The 24,896-nt window shown below is 31.1% G+C and overlaps 1 protein-coding gene across 1 annotated transcript in view; it reads left to right on the top strand.

Annotated features, from left to right (window-relative positions):
• The first annotated feature begins 334 nt into the window (after positions 1-334).
• The window catches only part of LOC149424542 (uncharacterized), a 277,456-nt gene continuing 252,894 nt past the window's right edge, over positions 335-24,896 (top strand). The window contains exon 1 of the mRNA XM_089631074.1: positions 335-359. Coding sequence (XP_089487200.1) covers positions 354-359 — 6 coding nt within the window. The 5' untranslated portion in view covers positions 335-353. The remainder of the gene's footprint in view (positions 360-24,896) is intronic.

Genomic DNA, 24,896 nt, shown 5'->3' on the forward strand with positions numbered 1-24,896 from the left:
GTTTTTAATGTGAATCGATAGGTTTTATTTATAATAATATTTTTGAGATAGTGAATTATTAGTAATAACCCATTATCAAACTATTTACATCTGTTATGATTTTAAATGTTTAAATAAAATTAGATTAATATTTTAGGTTTATATTTAAAAAATATATTATATCAAAGTTTTTTTTTTCATAATATCTTTTGATATAATAAATGAAACATGATGTTTGAATTACTATGAGTGGCGAAACAAAGAGAGGTGACGCAGTTTTATTGATACAACAAAGGTGAAATAAGATTATCTTCTGTGAGTGGATATAAGTGAAAATGTTTAGTTTTGTTTGCTTCGGGGGATGATATTTCAGGATGCAGGTGAGAAAAAAATATATCACATTTTCATAATACCCAACCAAAATAAATTAAGCACAGCCTATTCCCATGGATAATCTAGTCTCAAATAATGATATTTCTCCATTACACCATTACTCAAAACCATAACCAATCATTCGTTGTTAATATTAACACACCGAAATATGAAATCATTTGATTATAAAGACAAAAAGTTTTGAATAAAAAAAGTTCATTATTTATTGATCGATTACACTGATTTATTAAAATTATTAATTCTTTTTCTCGAAAATATTTTTTTCTCCCATATTTTTTGAAAGTTTTTTGTAACATAATGCCTTACAGCGAATACATTTGCTTTAATATTATAAATTGTACCCATAAGGTATATCTTTTGTTAGTTACCTATATTGCCATGGTCTTCTAATGCAAGAGAAAAAAGGCATTAATTTTTTTCCAATTCCTCAATTTCATAATCCCCGACATCTGCTATATTTCGAATCCAACTCTTCCCTCAACCTTTGTTTTGATGTAGAGGGTTTTTTGCACTGCTTTTTATGATGATATGGGATGTGAAGTTTCCCTTTATGCAGCATTTGCAAAAAACATTTTCACGTAAGTTCTGAGTTCTCTCGGGGATTCCTCATGGAATAATATCATGATCAGAATGAAATTGCGTTTGTGTAGCGCAGTTATATGACATTTAAACATAACTGCGCATCAAACGGATCATTATCTCAATGGTTCAAATTTTTACAAGAGTATATACTTCTCAGATCATTATTGATTTCTTTTTTCATGCTTTATTTTCTTTCAATATCACCATAGAAAATGATGTGGTGATATTGAACGAACATACACTGACTTTTTTATTTGAGATTACAGGATCAAAGTCATCCATCTTCACATAAACACAATTCTTTCATTTATTAACGGTTCAGTCGTTTTATTGGATTTGTATATTGGTTGTTATTGAATTCTTTCCTTTAACGATGATCACGACTTGTTTTGCCTGAGAGTTGCTCCCGAGAATTGACTTTATTCGAGAACTGTTTCTGACTACATCTAGAAAATCTTTCTGGTTTTCCTGACAATAAGGAGTGAGGGATATTATCTTTATATTATTAAACTAGGTTATTAACAAGGACTTTCAATATCTAGTTGGCTACCCATTTTGAGTTAAAATCCATAAACGAATTGTAATAGCAAACAACCTTGCCTCACACCACAATTCTGTAGATATTCTTAAGTACATTTATCAGAATTGAAAAGCTTTTTCGTAATCAATCAATCAATCAAATTTGTAAAGCTTAAATATAACTTGTTTTTGCAAACATAATCACTCTTTAATACATTAATTTCGATTTGTGACTTGATAATTAAATTATTATTAAGCAAATCAGTTTATAAGGATATTGAAAAACAAATGGTGCACAAAAAAGGTTTTCCGGTTTTCGCAAAAACATTTCCATAAGAACAATATTGTATAAAAAACGGTTGACGGAATCTGCGAAATCTATTGCACATTACATATAAAGAACTTTCTTATCTTATTTCCGAAAAGGAGACGAGTTCGGATCAAATATTACAATATACTAAGTGATACATACGAATTGATCATTTAATTTTCGGTTAACATGATATTTTATTTATGGATGTTATTTTTTTGGAATTGAAAACTGGCCGCCACGCAAAGCGACGACAACAAGATAAGAGTTTTTAGAATGTCAATCTATATCTGTAGCTTGTTTTCAAAACAACTGAAAAAATAGGAAACATTCTAAATATCTAAATTTTAGAGGATCATCGCCGACGATCTATTTGAGATTGTGTGCAAATAAAATAATTGCAAAATCTCGTTTATTATTTATCGAAGCTCCAAAAACAAGATCACAGAATCAATAACCCAGTATAAGATTAATGGAAGGATCAGGAAAAGAAAAATGTCGCACTTCTAGGTTTCCTAACTTTGTAACCTGATACAGCGCTCATACCTTTAGTTTTCTTGTCTACTGTTTGAAAAGTAGATATTTCCTTAATTGTTGTCATTCTTTAACAGGAAAGGGTACAAAGTATGAAAAATATCACAGTATTTCGTTATTAACTTCTTTTTTCTTGGAAATAAATGTTGTACCCTGTTTATAGTAGTTTCCACAGCCAACTTTTCTGTTTCCTGTAATCAGAGTAGATGTTACGTGAACGTGCGGAATATCACGTGATGAAACTGCTAAGGTTATTTTATGATTCCTATATACGAGCCTTCCGCCCACCGATCCCACCCACCTCAACATGGCTTAGTATGTAACTCAAAATATTAACTGACAACTGGAAAACCGATATGAGTTTCAGGGCATTCAGTAGATTGACATTTCTCATGACAATGATCATGATCATCATTTTCAACGAAATTATGTTAAATTGCGAGCCATAGAACAGATCTCCCAGCTTTACCCTGGATTACGTCGTTCAATTAATTTTCATTCTCCATCGACGTACATTGAAAACAAATCGAATAAATTCATCAGCAGACTTCTGAACAAAATAATAATTTACAGATGTAAGTAAATTTTTTTAATAATTTTTGAAATGGTAATTGAAACAAAAGGGTATTCGTAGTTAAAACCCTCTGTTAAAAAAACCTAAGGATATAATCCCGTGTGGTGTCTCAATATATTTATTTATTTTACGCCCAGAGGGCTTTTACATATGTACATAAAGGCAGTACAACTTAAAATGAGAAATAAATATACACACATTCATGAATTGTAAATAAACGCAACAAAAATTTAAAGTACTTTGAAAAATAATAACAATAAAGTTACGATAAAAAATACATAGAATATATAAAATTACAGCAACAAAAATTTAAAGTACCGTGATCAGAGAATTACAACATTATTGTTTCGGTATTGGTTTCGCATAGTACGAAATATATGCAAAAATAAAAATAATAACTGCGTATGAAACCATTATTTCACATTACTTTTGCTTACATGTTACATACAACTACAAAACTTCTTCAAAGCTTCTTGTATCATAAACTTGAAACATAAAATAAAAACTCTGGGCTGATGGTGGCACCACAGAAAAACGTTATTTTTCTGCTTGTTGCAAAGTTGTAACATCAAAAAAAAATAATAAACGATTTTTACCATTTTCAAATATTTTAATCGACATTGTACATATGTATATAAACAGATGCACGACGTCGATTAAAATATTTGCAATCGTAAAAATGGTTTATTTGTTTTTTAATCTTTTTGTTTACGTTTTTATATACATAATTTAAAACATTATTTAAAACTGTTGCTGTTTTGATATAAAGTAGAAATATTTTGTCCAAAGCAAGATTTTATCCGTCAATTTTTATGTAATTCTATTGAAACGTCAACTCAGACACGATAATTAATTATGTTTAACTTTTTATTTGACATTCAGCAAATTCGTGATTTGAATAACTTTGATAACGGTTCGATTGATTTTAAAATATGGAAATTTAATTATTATGTTCCCTTAAAGTGCCAGAGTAAGATTTTATTTAGAAAGTGTATTTGAAAAAGGGGAATAAAATCGATCAGGCGTGAATCTCACATAAATTTCAAAGTTATATGCTTTGTTCCTACTTTGATTTAGTCAAGATAACCTTTTCTCTTTTCGTTCAAATTATTAATACTCGAAATAAGTATAAAATAATTGACCCAGCGTCACTTCCTATTTTAACCAATAAAATAAAAAAAAACAATGTACTTTACATTCATACAAATAGAAAAAAAGAGCCATAAAATTATTAATACGATTAATTGTGTTATTTCGCAATTTATTCGTTAAAAATAATACGTGGTGTAATTGAGGCACGTTTGATTAAAAAAAAATTAAAACAGATATGTTTTAAAGAAATTTAGCAGAGAAAACTAAAAGCGTTACATTTTTACCATGTAACATTTCAAATTTACAAAGATAATATGTAAATAAAACTGCATCATTTAAAAATAATAGAAATCTTAGACTTGTCAATTTACTCAACTCCCAAATGTTAATTAAATATTTTTTTATATTAAAATCAAATAATATAATTATAAATTTATAGTAAAAGTTTTCAATTCATTACAAAAAATATTAATAGATACTAAAAAGATTTTAAATTTTGCTTTCAAAAATATAACACACCTTCCTGATTTAATTTTAACCCTTTACTATGCCTTAATTAGAAATAAACTTGAATATGGAAGCACTTTTTGGAATCCAAATTATTGCAAGTTTGAAAACATTATAGAATTGGTTCGAAAAAAATGCTAAGGCTATTATATTTCAAATATGGACCACATGACCATCTTAGATCATACGACGCACGTCGTGAATACTTCAAGATTAATATACTTAAAATATGTTTTAGCATACCTCATTATGTCTTAGCAATATTGAAATAAATGTTCCCAATTCCCATTGTTTAAGACACTATAGTATTTTCACCTGAATACATTCAAAAATATTATCGCCGATTTTAGCCCTCTGACCCAAATGTGTCGACTGTATAATAAAATTGAGTGTGCTGAAGTAGATATTTTCGTAAAAAATCTATTCAGATTAAAAAAAAGTTCTGCTTCTGTTAAATAATATGTTTCGACAATTATATAATGTATCACTGTAACTCTCGTGTCTCTTGTCTCTCCTAATAGTATTTGTCATTTTAATGAGCTTATATTATTTTATATTATTATTAGCTTGATTTCTTAATTGTACGTAACCTGTATTTTTGTCTGTAAATTAATTTAGTTCTTTGTAACTGGATAGTTCTCACGTATGTGAGAAAATCTGTAAAACACAGTATAAATAAATAAAAATTCAAAATACTTCTTTTCATCACTACCTATTTGGTATTTTTTGTTATTATTAAGAACAATAATTTTCTTCCCAGACGACATAACAAAAACATTTGTAATAGAACATTAACTCATTTATCGTATAATTTAATATTTAGTATCTTATGACTTGTGATCAAATATATTAAGACTTTCAAAATAAAAAAATAAAAAAATTTGTAATATTTTTTGTGAATGGTGTAACAGTATATTTTTTAATAAATATAATTAAAAAAATTGAATTTGTTTGACATCAAAAATTCAACATTTTTATTCTGGGCGGGTTAACCCTTAAATAAAGAGCGAAGTTTATATATAAGTATCGGAAAAAGGTTAAAGCACTGAATCAATAAACATATTGTGCCAGTTTGAAGTGGAGTGGTTTTTTCATGTAAAACTTTCAATTTGAATACAGCAGTGTTTAGAATATAAAAGGTGACTATAATAGTTTCCGCTTTCCACGAAGTGAGCTTGTTTTCAAAATGCAGAATTATATGAAGGGATTTGCGGTAAACGCTAGGTTATATTGACTCGACAGCCATCAGCTGGGATATCTGTGTACTGAAGATTTTTATTCTCCCCACGCGGAGATTGTGACCCAGTTTGGAAGATCAAACCAAACACTACGTTTTTTCAACGGGATTTCAGTCCCTCGTCTTTTATGTAATCAAGAAAAAAAACTTACAAACCGGCATCCGACATAAAGCAAATTTGCATAGCATTACTCCATATCCACAGTTTTTCTGTTTTGAAGAAAGTCGTGCATGGCATTTTTATTTGTTACATATTATGGCTCTTTTGTTGAAAACTAAGAAATTTTCCAAGTTGTAATATGTATTTTCTCCGGAGACTGTTAATTTCAGAATTATGCTAAATACGCGATCCATTTTTCTGACAATAACTTTGCTGCTTAGTCAATTGGCCTGTAAGGTTAATCAAAGTTAACAGTTCTTTTATATATTTTTTATTTAAACTTTTTTTTAATTCTTACGTAAAAAAACATAGGATCCAAATCAAGACATATTATCTTTTAGAATTTCTGTATCGGTTCCCAAAACTATTTACAAATCCAATAAATAAATATTTATACACTTTCATTATTCGCAGGATTGTCTGATATTCATAAAATAAGGATCAAATCAGTTCAAAAGAGACTAACTCGGGCATTATCCCATAAAACTGGATTTTACATACTGTTTTCTAACTATGAGAAACTCTTAGAATATTTCAAATTATAAAAAAATTAAGGACGGATTGTTTTACAAAATAAATAACGATTCATAAAATTTCATAGTTAAAATTCAAGTTCTGTGAAGGTTTTATGGATAGGATTATGATAGGATTATGATAGGATATGTATATGGTTTTGTTACTATCCAGTTCTTGGATAGTAATAAAACTTGAATAGGACTTCCACAAAACTGGTAGTTTACCTTTTTAATTTGATGAATTATTCAAATTAATATTTTTATTTAAAAAAATATTGTATCGTTCATCAACCCATTAAGGGGGTGGGATAGACCTATCCCTGCATTAAAACAGGTGATGAAACCCCGAAATAGCTGAACTGAAACCTGCGTTTCCTCCGTTACCATAAACGGACCTGAGGTGACCTGATGTCTGCTCTTTCCTCAGGGTCTTCAATTATCATCCCTCTTTCCCACTACAGTTCCCACTTATTCTCGATGGGACCTCCCGGGCGCCCGGCGGAAGTGACACAGCAGTCTTGGTCGTGAAACGAAGCATGTTCATAAATCTGCTTTTACAGATTAGCGGTGTCCGTTATTATAAATAAATAATAATAATGATTGGATTATTTGTATAGCGCCGTTTTCTTCTGAAAAATTTTCTCAAGGGCAATCATGTAAGTACTTGGATACTACTTGCTATGCAGAGATATTAGAGGGTCTAGAGTTGTTAAAAAAGATTAACTTCATTCCACAAAAAATAGATTCTTGATGTATACAGTGAAGGAGGAAACCATATGCATTCTTATAACGCCATTGGGTAAGTGGTGGTCCCTCATTATAATACATTTATTATAAAAAATTATGTAAAATATCCCCTCTTGGCCACAATCAAAATCAAAATCAATCAACGCCTAGTAAAAAACCCCGCAACTATCCATATTCCTTTCCAAAGAACCAACATACCAAACCTTCTCCCAACCTCTTGTGCAGTGTGAATGTGTCGAATTTATTACACCCACTGTAGTAACATTATATAAAATCAATATATTCCTGAACCCAGAACTATACAAAACTTCTGAATCTATTGTTTTATCTTGATTTCACTTGACTCAAACTTTATTATATCTTTTTACTTATAGGTAGTTGTTTATCGTTTTTAACAGTTAGTATTTGTTATTTCCACTTAGATACCAACTTTATGTCTGTTTTAAACATCAATAAACTAATATAGAGAATTAAATATTTTTTAATTATTGTAATATTTAAAAAAAACCTTTCTATTAAGGCGATGCACTACGTAGCAATGCAAAATCATGTGTTTTTGGTTTGAAAATTTGGTCGCCTAGAAATGTTTCAGATGCTTTAAATAAATACCGCGACCATAATACATCTTGGCCTTTGAAATAATCGAGTATTTTTTACAAGTCTTTTAATAAGCCCAGAATTTTTTTTATAAGGCCTATAAAAATGCTTTAAAGTTAAAAATATTCTTCTTACGGACCCATTATCAGTTATGGTTTTATTGTATAATGTGGCAAATTAAGTTATTTATAAAATGATCGGAAAACATTTAAATATTTATGCCTGAACATCCACAAAATAAAATAATAGGCACTTTTTGGCCATGTTTTTTTCTCGCCTAAATCAAAACAGCTGGATGGTGTTAAGCGGGAATTTAAGCCTTATCGCCATCTACGTAAGGATATTGATGGCAGCTCGATTCAAAATATTACACGACGTAGTGCATTGCCGTTCTAATTATTTGTGAATTGCATTGCTTTTACCTCAGAGCTATTTTGGCGTTCGAAACCACTGCACACTATTTTCTCCCCACTCAATCCTTGTGAGCCTTTCGCATCACAATAATATTTATATCTGATTCTCACAATTTTACTTGAACTAAGCCTGTATCTAGGTCAACTATCATTTACATATGTGAATGAAGGGACAGTATAATCCTAACTCGCTCAGTCAACTATCAACTAGTACATACCACTAAAGTCCTCGTCCCTCACATCAAGTGGATTACGGCTTCCAACACCAGTATATGAATAAAAAAATTACAACTATTTATCGCGACGGGAATTAAACCTGAAATTTCTCTCATAGACGTTAGAAAAGTTAAATGTTTTTTGTAGAACAATCGGTCTTCTTTTTAATTTGTAATTAACTTAAATTTACGACAAACTTCTTCTGTAAAACAATTATAACGTCACTGCCCAGAGAAAAATATACATAATCTTGCTTTTGTTATTTACTGGAACTCTTGTTTAGTGAATGGAATTCGTTCCTTAATTGCTTTATAAATGCGCTAACTATAATTAAAAGTCTAAAAAGGGTTTCATTTCTCAGTTTCCTAAGAAATTAAGAATCCATTAAGGTATCTTGCGGCTGCGTTTTGAAATAAATTAACGATGTACAATAATTATTCCCACGAAACAATGGCGGGTTATTAATAATTTCCTACTAGACAATAAAATTGTTTATCCTTTCTTACCCCCTTAACTGCCTTTTTTTACTTTACTTTATTCAATGAATATTCACCCTTTGTGTCAATCTGGAAGCTTTTGAACTACAAGACAACGCTTTAAATAAATCGAATCCGATTTTAATGATTTTAATTATACCCATTCGATTAGAAAGCTTAATATCTGCTCATATTTTAATGATTTTATATTTTATTTTAGATTTTATATACACTCCCAAGAAGAGTGATGTAATCCGATTGGAGTATAATCATGATTCTAGTTTATATAAGCCCCAGACAGATCATTTGTTTGAGAGAGATGTTCAATATTTGGAAAATTTTTGGTCAATATCAGCAGAGCAGGACAAATTGAGATTTATACTGGCACTAATATTAGTTTATCAGAATTTGAAAGGCTCTGTAATACTTTATAATAAATACGCCCTTAACCTAAAAAAATATGGAAAGATTATCTCAAAATTAATTAATATATGTGTGTGTCAATGTGTAAAAGGAAGGTTTTGCTAACTAAAAGCTTCATTTATTAAAATAGTATATTTATTATTAAAATAACAAACCTCGGCATCAAAGTTTATAAGAAAATCTCAAGGCATGACTAATCGCTAAAAAGAATAAGTTAATATGAGAGTCATCATAATTTTTGTTTGCGTAGGAAGAAAAAATAATTTAGGAAAACAACGTTAACCATAATGATTCTATACTTCCAAAAGAAAATGGCGCCAGCTCTTGTAATGTTAAACAGAAATGAATTTGTAATGAAAGTAAATTAATATTGCGTGTTGAAATCCACTCACAAAATCGAGCCGATCGCCAAATCTCGCCGCTCCGCGTTTGCACGTTCGTCCTGGAAAGCTGCCACCAAATTGCTGCCAGCAAAGAGCCGCGTCCCGTGACATCTCTGTAAAGATATCCAGTTGTTAGTGAAATAGTCAAGTCTCGCCATTTCTTCATTATTCCTAACGGGTTATACCTACGTTATATTACCCCCTTCCGCCTGGAAATTTATTGGCCCTTCTCGCGTCTCATCAAAGACAATCCTCAGGAACACCAGTTATTTAAAGTGTGTTGTGTTTAATGAGATCGGTACTTCCAGAATAAACCATTGAAACCAGGCTATTCAATGTTTCAGGTGGGATGACCGCAACCGGTAGATAGGAAGAAGCTGGTTGATCGATGTATCTTAGATGAAATGGTTCAAAATAATCCAAATAGCTTTTTGTTGAACTTCTTGATGGATTAGATTATCTTGTGTGAAGATGACGAGGTATTCAGTTTGACGTCCATATTGTCTGAAGGAATCAAGTGCTTCAATTATGAGGTCCTCGATTCCGCTCCAAATCCTATTGGTAAACTTCTTGAAATCCTCTATCCCTACCTAACTAATTGGTTTACTTGAACAAATGAAGGCTATTTAAAAAATAAAAACTATCAGACACCATTTTGAAATAATAAATTGAGACGTTAATTATACATATAATTTATCGATAATTATTTATATTATCCAAATAGTAAAATAAGAGGTATTAAATATATGAACCAAAATTGTATGATTTCAAATAAATAATAACTGGCTTCTACTAAACTGTAATGGAATTAAAGATGAACAATTATATATAACTATTTTTATGTTTATTCCAAAGTGAAAGTCCAACTTCAGTACATAAGCCAAAAACAACCTGAACGTTTGTTTAATAATAAATATATTAAGATACACCATAGGTGTCTTTATTTAGTATTTTTCATTGAGTAATAAGATAAAATTATAAAAAAATTATTATATACAGCAGAGTTTCCAAATAAATTAAGATTATTTTGAATTATTAAGAAACATTTTTTAATGAGCCAAGACTCAAACCCAACATGACTGCGAAATATGAATGCATGTGCAGATGTAAGAATTAAACTCACATTTATGTTCACATAATCGAAATTATCTGTACAGAATATTATTTATTAAATGATTATTGATATCGCATTAAAGGAATTGTTTAATATATATTTTAAATTGAATGACCCTTTGATGATCATGGAGTGAATAAACAATATATTATATTAATTTATAATATATGAAAGGCAACTCTAATAAGATATTAATAAAACCCATAAAATTACGGTTTTAAGCATACGAAGTACTTATTTCATAGACAAAATAATGGTTTGATTAAATAAACTGCTATCCCTGTGTTCATCTAAGGTATATTAAATCACAAATGGTATTTTAAAATATTAGCGAATAAAATATTAGTTAATTAGAAATATTAGTTGATCAATGCAAAAATCCATCCAAGACGCAAAACTAGTTCAATTATTTAACTGATGTTTAAAGATTTTACTACAGATGAACAATTTTTTTTTAATTTACTTGAGAAATTTAGTTCCAATAAAATATAACTGAATGATTCATTTTAACCCCGGAACAATAAAACAACGCGTGCGCAAATAATACATATTGGTCTAAAATTCAAAGAATTCATATTGGATGACAAACTAAACCCAAACATTACAAATCCTCTCCAAGAAGAGATGGAAAATTTACAAAAAATGGTTAGAAATTCACAGAATTTATATTCAACGACCAAATACACAAAAATTGGCAATTAAAATCCAACAAATCCTCTTCAAAGAGATGGAAATTAGTGCTTGAACAATTTTTTAAACAATATATTGTTGACAACAATAAAAAAAATTCACGCCCTTATGGAGACATTAACGTTAAGATTTTTCTTATTTTAAAACTATCAACTCTAAAATTAATTGGTGTCAAAATACCATATACAATTTCAACAGGTGCTTACTTCAGAGATCAAAACAAACATGAGTGTATTAAAGAAAATTAACTCTCTAGGCTGAAAATACCACTTAGTAAATTTCTCACTGAATAAAATTTCAAATGAAATATTGAGTTTACAATATCGCATAGATCATAGTTCCCCTGTCTCATGTAGGTAACACATTTATAAGTTTCAGACTCTCCATGACATATGGACACACGATGCATACATTACATCAAACCCAAACATACAGTCAACCCTTACGAGTTGTACCAAACCTCAGCGGTTAAAAAAAAAATGCTGTGTAAAAAAAATCATCACTCTCAGAGGCTAAAAAGCATGCAGTGAGATTTTTGTAAAGTATTGACAAAAGAATTAAAAGATAAACGTTAAGCTCGACCCCAAGCAGAATATAATTATCATAAGAAGAAAAACGAACAAAAGCTCAAGACAACACAAAACACAAATTCAATGTGTAAAAATATCCATTACGTTTACAAAATGAATGTGTGGCAATTAGAAAATCATCAGCCCTCTCTTGTGACGAATCAAAGAGTGACGATAATCTTTCCAAGACATAAAAAAATAAAAGCAACACATCATGACATCATAAATCCTTTACAAGAGATGTTAAACGGTGTATCGCTCATTACTATGTAAAATGTGGTTAACAGTATCGAAATTACCAATGGAATTCTAATATAATGTTTCAAAAGTGTAAGGGGGCCGACAGACGTAGCTATAAAAGATCAAAAGTTATTTGGCTTGGCGTATTTCGGCATATCGCTCGCCATACATTTCAATTGGAAATGTACGGCGAGCGATATGCCGAAATACGCCAAGCCAAATATCTTTTGATCTTTTATAGCTACGTCTGTCGGCACCATAAAATTTACAGAATACCTGACTACAAAATATCTAACCTCTAAAAATCCCTGATGAGAGAAAGTCAGACATTAATTATCGTACTTCATGTAAACGTTATTGAAGCTTGCAAATAATATTTTTATTTATTTATTTAACTTTAATTTGTGAACAATCACCCCCACCATTAAAAAAGACACAACAACTTTAAATCCTTCATTGTAGATATCATCATATCACCTCACACTGCCTCAAAGCGTTTAAACGTATAAGCTGCCAAGTCAAGCGGTCTGCTGAAGTCCAGATAAGAGTATCTTTTCTATATCAAGAGAATTCCCAACATGATGACTGCATTGATGTAATGTTGAATCTTTCATTATATTGTCTAAAAGTAAATAATAAATCCCTTTTATCATTAATGGGTTATTCGTTAAGAAAAAGTTTAACTTTAATTAAATTCGATTAATTCCAATTATATGGAAATATATTTAAAACAACATTTATCAAAATTAATAACCTTTATATTATATAACACGGAGATTTAAAAGCCCGTGTAAAATAAACAGAAAATGACTAGGTTCATTCCTATTGTACAATTTTATATTTGAATTATACCGAAAATGAATTGGTTTCTAAATATAACCTGAAAATATAAATAATCCATTTACGAAAAACACTCCATAACAATTAAAATGAAACTTACTGCGTTTATATTAATTAATTTGTGTATATGAAAACATCCAGAACCTCAAACTGCTTATTCTACCTGTTGAATCTTTCAAACAATGTTGCGACGCATTTGTTTGACGTTATCCAACATTGAACTATTAATTCAATCTCAAAATGATTTTAATAAATCAGCAATACTCATTTTCTCAATGCACAATGACTGGTGAATGATTTTATTATTTTTAACTAGTTGTACCCCGCCGCGCTTGGCTGTGACTCAGTCTGTATGTGCAAATTGAGAAACAATAGCTCGTGTTGCTTTTACGTCCAACAAATGGCGCAGGTTTTTTTAAAGCGTATTTTACCTGACATGTGACATCGATAAAATATAATGTTATTAAGCAATAATTATTATCCTCAAACACCTATAAAAATTGAAAAATCTTTCGAGAAAAAATACATACATTTTTTAACTTATATAATCGTTTAAGGCTAATAATTATTGCTTAGAAATAGAATTATATCCTTTGTGCTATGCATAAACATTGTCTCTTATACATTAGTTTATCATTTAAAAATAATTTATTTTTATCATTCAGTTTAATTTTTATTTTTATTTAATGCTATCTGTTAATAATTTATTTTTATCATTCAGTTTGACGGCCGGCATAGTCCAGTGGTAACGCATTGGACTGCCATTCCGAAGGTCGCGGGTTCGAACCCGGCGTGCGCAAATAAATTTTATTTGATTAATTTGTGTTATTTCACAATTAATTAATTAAAATAATTTATAGTTTATTTGCGGCACGTTCCAGAGTGGAAGATACTACCAGTATCGCCCTGGTGTAAGACCACCATTCAGAATTGAAACGTTGCTCCAAATGGCTTTAGCCGTGTTTAGTGACTAGATCTGAATAGCCAGGTACTTCCCCACCTTCCTCTTTCCCTTCCCCACTTACCTTCAGCCTCACAACATCCCCCAATTGGGGATGCCATAGTCTCACTGGCTCCAGACGGGAGCAGTTGGGACTCTTGTGAGGTATTCACAGTAAATTTTTTATTTTTATTTTTATTTAATGCTATCTGTACCCCGCTACTCGTTGCTATGGCTCAATGTATCTGTGCAGATAGAGAAACAATAACGCGTGTTGTTTTTACGTCCAACACATGGCAATTAATAAAACAATGTTTGTTCAGCAGATGGCGCCGTTTTTCAAAAAAGCATGTTTTTACCTGTCACATGTGACAACCATGCCAAATATGTATATAAAAACGCAAGCGTATTCGAATCCTACATTGTGTTAAAATTTCAAAGCAATCGGTGATTTCGAACAAACGAGCATTTAATTTTTTTATTTACTGCAGAAACAACTTCGAAATGAACAGTGTTTTGTTGCTTATATTTTTCAAACACATCACTTAGATCACCACAAGGGCACTCGAGTCACGTTAATTTTGTTTATTTATTTATTTAATGTATGACTATTATTAATTAATTATTTAAAAGCAATGATATTGTTTTCATACTTACATATCAATGGCTTACATATCAAAGCTCACGCATTCGTGGTAGCCTGGGTGTCACTGACATAAACAGTAAGCTAGAGGAACGACAGTTAAGATGGTATGGGCACATAAGACGGAGACCACCAGACCACACAGTGAAGCAGGCAATGTCTATAGAGCTTCAAAGACAGTCATCCAGAGGTAGACCAAAGAACTCCTGGATGACCCAATGCTCCAAAATCCTACAAAGAAACGGCCTAGATGAAAGCGACACTCAGAACCGAAGAAGCTATAACCTGAGAACGAGAAGAGCCGACCCCAACAGCCTACCTAGGCAATGAGTTGGGATAATGCTAAGAAGAAGAAGATATCAATGGCTTGTAAATTTATTAGTGAAGTTTATGTATTTTAAGTAGCAGTAACATTCGCGCAATTATTGTAATTATTATTTTGTACAACTTCTATACTTATATGAAAGTTTAGCATTTTCGTATAATTGAACCGTACATAAAATTTTATTGGTGGATTATTTGCGACAGTCCGGTAATCCACGCATTTCCAGTTACTTTTAAGCAGGTATTTTCCGAATAAAGTAGCTTTTAAAGGTAAGTTAGATATTTACGTACGCACGCACTTTTACAAATTATTAATTACCCGTTAGTCTCAAAAACACTCAAACTATGCGATCCGATGTAGTGACATTTTCATGTGTATTTTGTTTGGAATATATAAACCAACGCAATCGTTTTCAGCTCGCATTAGCCATTTCTTTTTCATCCAATTAAAAAAAGTAGCGAATGGCAAAATCTACCATTTCAAAATGAAACGTGGCATGAATTTTTTTACATTAGCTCCACACAGGAGGCCCCGATGAAAAAAATCCATTAGAGCTTATGTAATCTTTGGGAATGCTATGTGGAGGGACTTTTTAGGGAAAAGAAGGAATGGAAGTTCTGGGAAAGAAAAAGGTAAGAAGGGGTGGGTAGGAATCTAGGAGTCAATATAGCCTGGAGTGACAGACGTATAAATCCATCCCTCCTAGTCCTCCTACTGCGGTGCAAGGTGGATGGGATGGAAAAGGTATCCCTCAATTGGTCTATCCTGATCGCAGCAAGTGAAAAAAGAAAATTTACTTTCTGTAAATACTTAAACAATACACCAAATAATTTGCGTCGAATTGTTATATTCCTTATTCATATTATTATTTTTCTGCCTTGTAATTTGCCTTACAATTGTTATCTATAATTCTTATAATATTTAGAAATTGATCATGCAGTTAACTTTTGGTTATTGAGTAAGCAACCTTAATATTTACCATTAATGTATTTTTTGCATCGATCAAGAACAGGGTTTTCCAATAAGAGGTGTTATTTTGAATAGCCCGCTATTTCGGTAGATGTTACTTTTGAAGCTGTCATTTTTTGACATTTGACAAGTAGAAACTACGTTTTTAATAAAAAATGGAACGATACACGCTTCAACAACGCATTGAAATTATTAAAATTCACTTGAGTGAATCAAATGCAAATCATCTTAAGTGATGAGGCCCATTTCCACCTCGCAAGCTTCGTCAACAAGCAAAATTGTCGCATCTGGGGCTCGGACAACCCAAGAATTATTGTTGAAATGTCTCTCTTTCTTCAACGTGTGACTGTTTGGTGTGGTTTATGGTCCGGCGGAGTCATTTTACCTTACTTTTTCGAAAATGAGACTGGAACAACAGTTACGGTGAATTCATGATTTTTTATGGCCGGAATTGGATGGTATTGATCTGGACAATGTTTTTTTTTAACAAAACGGCGCTACGTGCCACACAAGCAACAAAACCATTGATCTTTTACGATTGAATATCAAAATAACACCTCTTATTGGAAAATCCTGTATAAACAGAGCGTGTGGATGTTAAAAATGACACATAAACCAAAATAATTGGTGCATTATTTCGCAGTCAAAATGTCGAAAGAATTGTCAATAAATCAGAAATGCTTAAAGATTGAATAATGTGTGTTTGTTAGCCTGTTGGAAGTATTCATTTTACATTGGATGGCTAACAACTTTTTTTAAATTTCGAATTGAACAATTCGGAGATCAAATTTAAAAATCTGAATTTTAGAATCCTCTGTAAATTTAATTTTTTTAACATGTTAAAGTATTTTTTACTTTTTTTTTTAACAAAAAAAAAATAACATATAGGAAATAATACAAGTAAGAGAAAAGTCCCAATAAACTACTTTGTAGTAGTTTGTAAGACGGTGCTTTTCTCGTTGAAAAGAAAAGGAACTTATTTTACACAGCTAAAAAAATAAAAATAAAAAAAACATTTTAGATAACAACCAAGTGGAGATGAACATTGATAGTATCTAAAATTGTATACCTGCATTAATGGTATAGCCTATATACATATATATATTTCTAATACAAACTATTTCTTTCAGCTAGCCAAATCTTGAACACAAGATTTGGTTTTATATTTGTACCTTTTTATGATATCATATTTAATCAATTAGGTATCATGTAGTTCAGCGTTCTTTGCCCATATTTGTTTAAATGCTTAGGTACGATTTGTCCTTCATTTGACGTGAAACGAGTATTGTAGATGTGGTTTAGTCTATTAATACCTTGAAATATAATTTTATACCACAGAATCGCTCTTAATGAGAGAATTTTGAGATTATGGTAAATTTATGGAATATTTTGCCTTATTTCTTATAAACTTTTATTAGCCAATAATTTAACTTATGAATTTTGAACTGATTGAACATGATTAATATTCGTTTTACAGGAAAATCCCCAAGCTATAATTCCATACCTCATAATAGATTCAACTAATGATAAATAAATTATTCTCAGTGAACACATTTAAACCTGGAATTTTAATTTGTATAATACTTACAAATTTATATCAGTCGTTCACAGACTTTATTTATTTGTAAATCCCATTCGAGAAAACACCTAAAATAACATATTCTTTAACCAGTTCAATATTTTTACTCGTTCATAATGCAGGGATACCAACATTTAAGTAATCTGAAGTGTGTGTTTTTATTTCAGGTGTAATATATATATTCCTTGGCATTAGCTGATCAAATATATATGATTTTTTTGCATTTATGATTAGAACTATAAATAATATTATAATCCGGATTCAGTTTACAGTATCCGCGTTTCTAGTACCACTGTCTATTCTCGGAAATCACAAAAATATGTTGTGTGTTTTATAATTTTTGAAAAAGATATCCTAAAAATATTTTTATCTGGGCGAAATGGGGGTAGTAAAATTACTGTTATTTTCGTTAGTGTCTCCGTCTCAGTGCTTTATCAATTTTAATTAATAAGTTGTTCCAAAATATAATAAATTAATATAAGCAATAACTATTTGCCTGAAATATCCATACAAATTGAAAATATCTCCCTAGTATTTCCCGTCGGCGGCACTTACTTTTACTCGGGAGATATTTTCAATTTGTATGGATATTTAAGGCGACTTATTATTGCTTATAATTATTTGTTATCCTTTGTGCTATGCATAACAAAATCTTGTCTTATAAACATTAGTTTATCATTATAAAAAATAATTGTACAAAAATGTTTATTATATGGAAAATATAACCATTAAAAAAACTGACCTCAAAAGAAGTATTAAGAAATAGATAATGGTCACAGGAATGAATAATATAGATATAATGTTGCAACCTAAAAACTTTTATTTTATTTAAAATTTTTTGTAAATATTTTTTGCCCACTGGTACTGGACCCTTAGTTTGTTGTAATAATTTTATGTTTGAGTGAAGTGATTATCATTAGATATTATTTGTATTATTTGTAAGTTTATTATTTAAGGATGTAAAATATCTGTAGGTTTTCCCAAATAAATAAATAAAAAGAATAAAAAAATAATGTTTTTCTTCTACAAATATTTTAACATACTCAAAATTTCCTAACTTATAATTCATATACAATGTGACATTAAAACGGGGTACCTAGTAAAGTCACATTATTTTCGACTTTTGTAAAAAATGAAAAATAATTTAAAAAGAGTACCTAGGATCAAAACCCAGATTTTCCAGTTTGTTTATTTAAAAAATACATAAAAAAATACATATCGGAGATTTTAAAACAGTGGTCCTCGATTTAAAACAAAACCTTCCACTAGAATAAGTTTAGTAAATAATCGAGTGACTTTCCTCACACAATATTCATGAGTTTGGAAAAGGTGTTGCCGTAAAAGGCTTATAAAAATACTTTGAGATTATTTGATTTTAACTTTTCTTTGTAAAGTTTGTTTGAATCGTAATCAGAAATTTAGACGGGAATTTTTTTCACATTCTCTCCTTTAGAGTAAACTAAGGTTTAGTTTGAGGAGGATAAAGTTTCACTCTCAACATTGAAGTGTTTAAGTTTCAACGAGAACACCCCTTCTAAGTTACCTTTAATGTGGTTAAGCTAAAATACGTTGAAATCGCTTCGAACTTTTGTAGAACTTGTGTGAACAGAATTTTTGTTTTAAATAATTTAATTTGTTAACCGGATAAGACGACTAAATCGCTTCGAACTTTTGTAGAACTTGTGTGAACAGAATTTTTTTTTAAATAATTTAATTTGTCAACCGGATTAGACGACTAATTTCGTCATTCCGGGGTATCTAGTACGATAGATCGATAAAACCCCATATCAATAAGATACCGAAATCCGTCGTCTATGGTAAGTTAGCGATTATTGCGAGAACGGTCAAAATATATGATTCCGACAGTCGGTAGACAAAAGCCACTGCTTTTAGCGCGGCCTCAAAGGTGTCAGATAAGATGTCAATATGTCCAACTTTTTGTATAATGTCGTTCGTTATGCAAAATAACTGGCTCATTAATGAATGGATTAGTGAATTACTTACCAAGCACTTAGAACCGAGAGAAATCGTATACACGATCCACAGACTTAATTAATTCTTCTAAGGCGATCGATTGATTCCGTTCCAGCTAGAGAAACAAAAGTTGTAAGTTATGACTAATGACCTCATAAACTAATTAACCCCCATTTTAGTGTCAAAAATTACGTGTGGACAGCCATGGTATATTAAATAAAATATTTTTTTTCTACATTGTTAATTATAAGTATTTTTAACTTTTACGTAGCCGTCTGACGTTTAGGAATTCATTGGAAGATGCACCAGTGTTACCAACGAATGTCGCTTTGTGATTTATTGCGTTATCAGTATCAGCCTGACTACCAACAGCGCGACCGTGCTCTGGAAATTGGTATAAAATCCCCGATAGTTACGCCTGTTGATCCGTTATTGTAAAGTTATCGATTCCACTGTGGTAGACCTCCTGGAAGCTCTTCTAATGGTAATGAACAAGGTATGGAAACGTCCAACTTTATTCATATTTTGTGTCTCATCTGCTGTTTAAATTTTGAATAGTTTGTAGGAATCACGTGAGTTTGAGAATAGATGTTTCGATACCTTTTGATATGTTTATATGGAAAGCTTTTAAATAAGCACAAGTAAAATTCTTTTTAAATATATTTGACTTTCACAGTGCTACGTCCTCTAGAGAAATATGAGTATCCACAAGTATATGAGTTTCCCAAACTTTAGTTGGTGCAAACATTAAATAATGAAAAACATATTACATATTTATATGCAAAGAGAGATAAAAAGAATGAATTATGAGATTCCTAAAGTGTAGTGACAAAATGTCGGTAATCTTTTTAATACACTTCGTAATAAAATACACTTTTACGAACGTGCTAACATCGTAAGAAAGATATTCTTTGATGGCTTTAATCGGAGAGCTCCGGCGAGCGATGCTTCCCGCGAGAGACTAATGGACCTATTTTGGACACCCTAATTGCCCAGTTATAAGGATTGTGATAATAAATTAATATTCACCGAAACCATCTCTCCTCCCACGGGAAGCTTCCATCTTCCCGCGATACAGTAGCCAGTTGCCGCCATTGTTAGCAAATAAAAGTAGCGAATTACGAAGTAATAATAAGACGTTATATTTAATAGTCAAGGAAATAGGAAAACAACAAAGCCTTGATTTTATTACTCAGTTTCTTCTAACCGTATGAAAATGCTACTGATTCTGTGTACAGTACTTTTAATGTATTTCCTTAGGGTAATATCTTTTTTCAAGATCTGCCGAACTTCCTTTGGCCATCCTATTATCCTAAAAAAAACTTTTTCTCTAGTGTAGTTTTTGTGTAATATTTCCCAAATAGCTCTTTACAAAACTAATTGAGACCATGGTCAAATAACCTTGAAAATCACCATTACCATATCTTTTTCGTATGCGGATTGGTGGCCTATTAGCCCTATAAAACGCCCTTTGTGCTCACGATCGTGTGTTACTTTAGTAGTATTGGTTCATTGAGGATCCGGTCTCTGATCGCACAGCCTCTTTGTGGACGTTCAGCTTTCTATGGAAATCGTAGAGGAATTAGGATTCTATTCGGTGGTCTGCTGAATTCCTGATCACGCGCGCGATTTGCCTGTTCTACGGTTTTCTGTTTTATGGTAGGCTTTTAGAATTGTGGAGTTATTTTATTCTGTTGTACGACTTCCGTTTAAATTAAGTTTTTCAGTTAGACCACCGGTTCTACTTTCTTGTTAGTTATGTAACATACGTATGTACGTGACATCACACGATCTATTGACATGCGACATCAAACGATATTGAGATAATAAGATCAAGCAAAAGGTGTTGGTGTCATTTACATACTGCTTCTTGTGTGGTACAAAACCACCAATTTGTAGATTCTTTCAAATAGCCGTCCTGAAATACCACCACTAAGAATCGAAACGTTGCATAAAATGTTTTTAGCCGTGTTTAGTGGAGATCTCTGAATAACCAAGTACTTCCCGATTTTCCTATTCTGCAACATTCATTTTCTAGCTTTCTTCAACCTTACAACATACCTACTCTAAATTGGGGATCTCTAAAATAGATATGTCCAGTGGTCTGTAGGATAGATATGTGTAAAAACGATAACGCTGTCGAGATTAGCTGATCAAGATTTTTCTACACAATGTAAGTTTAAAGGTTATTTTACAAATAAAAGTCACTCATTTGGAATAAATAAACTTTGGTTATGTTAAATTACCGAGCGTCCCCGAGATATATTTTATATTATCTGCTTTTAATAATATTCTGACGGTTTCATACATTCTCCGCCGAGTCTCTTTTCATAAAATATAAAATCTCCGTAAACTTCGCTAACATAAAAATTGGACGTAAGATCATAAAACCTTCGCTTACATCCAGTGCCTTATGACTCTGTAACATTTACCATAATTGAACGAAATATTTCCCTAGTAAGTACCTAATTTCTTCTCGCACAGATTCCCCGACGCGCGGCTGGTTTCTCTGACGAATGTTTGATTTAGTCTTTATTTGTTTTACGGAAAGTAGCTCAAACCAATTTACTTCAACTTGAAATTGGAAAATGTAAAAGGAAAACATTTTTTGCATTTATTTATGTTTGTTTTTAAGAGGTTGTGGGGAATGGACAAAGTAATATTTTTATATATACCTAACAAGCGGCTTTAGTGTATATATACAGGGTGTCCGGAGGTAAAGTGCGATAACTTCGGGAGGTGATTCTACACGATGGAAGAAGTAAACAGGAAAAACACGATTTAAAAACAAATGCAAATAAAATTTGAAAAACCATGTCAATAAGGAATTTCAGTAAATAATTTTTATTCTACTGTTCACTTTCTAACTTAAATAATAATAAATAAATACCAGATTTTTTTTTCAAATTTCATTTCCGTAGTTAAAATAATTTTCAAAAGTTACCATTTTTCAAAGCCCGCCAAAACGATTGAAATTTGAAGGGGTACGCGTGACGTCATATGTACCTCATTCTTGTCGTTTAACCGTAAGGTCAATCCCACTCTTGTCGGAATAAATACAAAAATTCAATTTTAATAATTAACAATATTTTTGTAAACCGAAGTAGTTACCCGTGTGCGAGTATAGTATACGCAAAAACCACATTGTCCTCATTCTAAATGCATGCCGCCGACCAACCCTTGAGGTAGCGTAATAATAAGTGCTACCTCAATGACCACCTACCTGCCGACCAATCACAGGACGTTTAAGTATAATTAAATATAAAACTTATAACCTGAAAATGTTTGTCTTCTTCTACTATTATCATTATAAGCGAAAAACGTTGCTTGAGCCATGGGGAAGGACTTGACATGCAGAAGATTGGATCCACGACGCTACTACACCTGGGAGCGAACCTATAGCTTTGAAATTTCAGCTACTAAATATTTTTACAGATTTTATCATATCTGTTACGATTAAGAAATTATTTTATTAAGTGTTTCTTCACATTATATATTTATTTATTTTATTTTTTTTATTAGGTAATTTCAAGTTATGATGAAGTTCAAATATAACATTAAATTTACAATTACATATTATTACATTACATTGAGTTTGTTTTCTTTTTAGTACATCTTGATACACCTTTTTTAGAGCAAATGCTCGTGTTGAAAAGGCGGAGAAAACGCGTGTAAATAATAATTTAACATAAATATATAACATAATTATATCAAATAGAAAAGAGAAAAGGATGTAAAAGAAGGAAAGTATTATCTTTTAAATTTCAATTATTAACTTCACTTGGACTAGCCTGTGTTGAGAATGTTAATATTAATGTACAAAAAAATAAAGTGTCACTGTGCTTGTACACGCTAATCTCAGAAACCACCCAACCGATTTTAATGAAATTTTGTGAATGTGTATGGTTGGTTCCAGTTTGAAATATAGGATAGTGTTAGACCCGATAGGCGCCGTTGCCGACACGTTTTTTTTTAAACGATTTTTTGTTTGTTTAGATTTATCATCTAAAAATACATAGAAGCACAAATTTTAAGTTCCCTACATAGAAGACGGTCTGTGGCAGGACAACGTATTATATTATAAAATTCATTTCAAATCGTTGAGTTAAATTCTAACTGGTTTCAAATCATAATATATAATTCATCTAGTATGTTTGTGCTCGCAAAACTCTAAAAGTCGTCGACAGAAATCGCTGAAAAGTTCGATGTTTATTTTTATTAGTACCAGAAGTGTTAAGAGACATTTTAAAGGTAGAAAACGACGGGAACGCACGAGGAATACGGGAGGAATACTTAACCCAATATCTCTGCACCAGGCACCATAGTGAGACACGGAGTCGAATTAAGCATGTGCCTAGCATGGTGGTCGAAAAATCCTAAATGCATGTAATAAATAATTTCAATGAATAAAGAAACATAAAAAAATTGTTTTTTCCAGTAACATTGTGTTATTCAGTAGTGGATGATGGAAGAAGTCGGAGGCGCCCGATAAAGATATTAGCAATAGCGAAGCATTGCGGGGATCCACTTAACTAGTTATATGCTTATATCTCTTCTATTACGTCCTCATATAAATATGTCGTATCAGTGACGGGTTGTATTACAGAATTTGAACAATTCATCAAGATTTTAGTTCTGTAAAAGTTCTATTCACGTGGTGTTATTATTTCATCAAGAACCGGTTATTTCGAAGTACTTGCATAAGAACAGAATTTTAATGGACTTTGAATGTCATACTTGAAATTGATGAATTGTTCAAATTGTGTGAAACAATCCGTCCTAAGACAATTAATGTTATCATTCTTGAATGTAATTTTTTTAATTTCCCCATTTAAATAAAATGAAAATTATGGCCTAGAAAACCCTTGAAAGGTGTGAGCCCAAAATATTTGTTACTCTTTCACAAGAATATATTTTATTATTGAAGACAATATTAGCGATTTCTAAACGAAAATCTGAAAAAGAAAAATAAGAAAAGGATACGGACATATCTAGAACTCAAACCCAGGGGTCCATAATAATTAAATATTAAAATTTGAGGTTTTAAGCAATAAAATTATTCAAAAAATAAATAAAATAAAAAAGAATATATTTTGTTCCTGCCAACATTTTCATCGTACTTGTATTAACTTATATACAAATGTACTTAAAGAAAAATGATTGATGAAAACGGAAAACAGGTGAGGAAATGGATTTCAAAAGGAAATGTTGATATATCGATTGTAATAATAATGACCCTCATCTGCATAATAACTTCGACCATTATGTCAGGCTTTGTGCTTTCTATAATACATTGTAGAGGGGCCCGACGTGTAAATAAAAGCTCCAGGCATTGACCTTCCCTAAGGGTGTTTAA

This window comes from Hesperophylax consimilis, chromosome 4 (assembly GCF_061612785.1).
Source record: "Hesperophylax consimilis isolate HC1 chromosome 4, BYU_Hcon_1.0, whole genome shotgun sequence".
Lineage (NCBI taxonomy): Eukaryota > Metazoa > Arthropoda > Insecta > Trichoptera > Limnephilidae > Hesperophylax > Hesperophylax consimilis.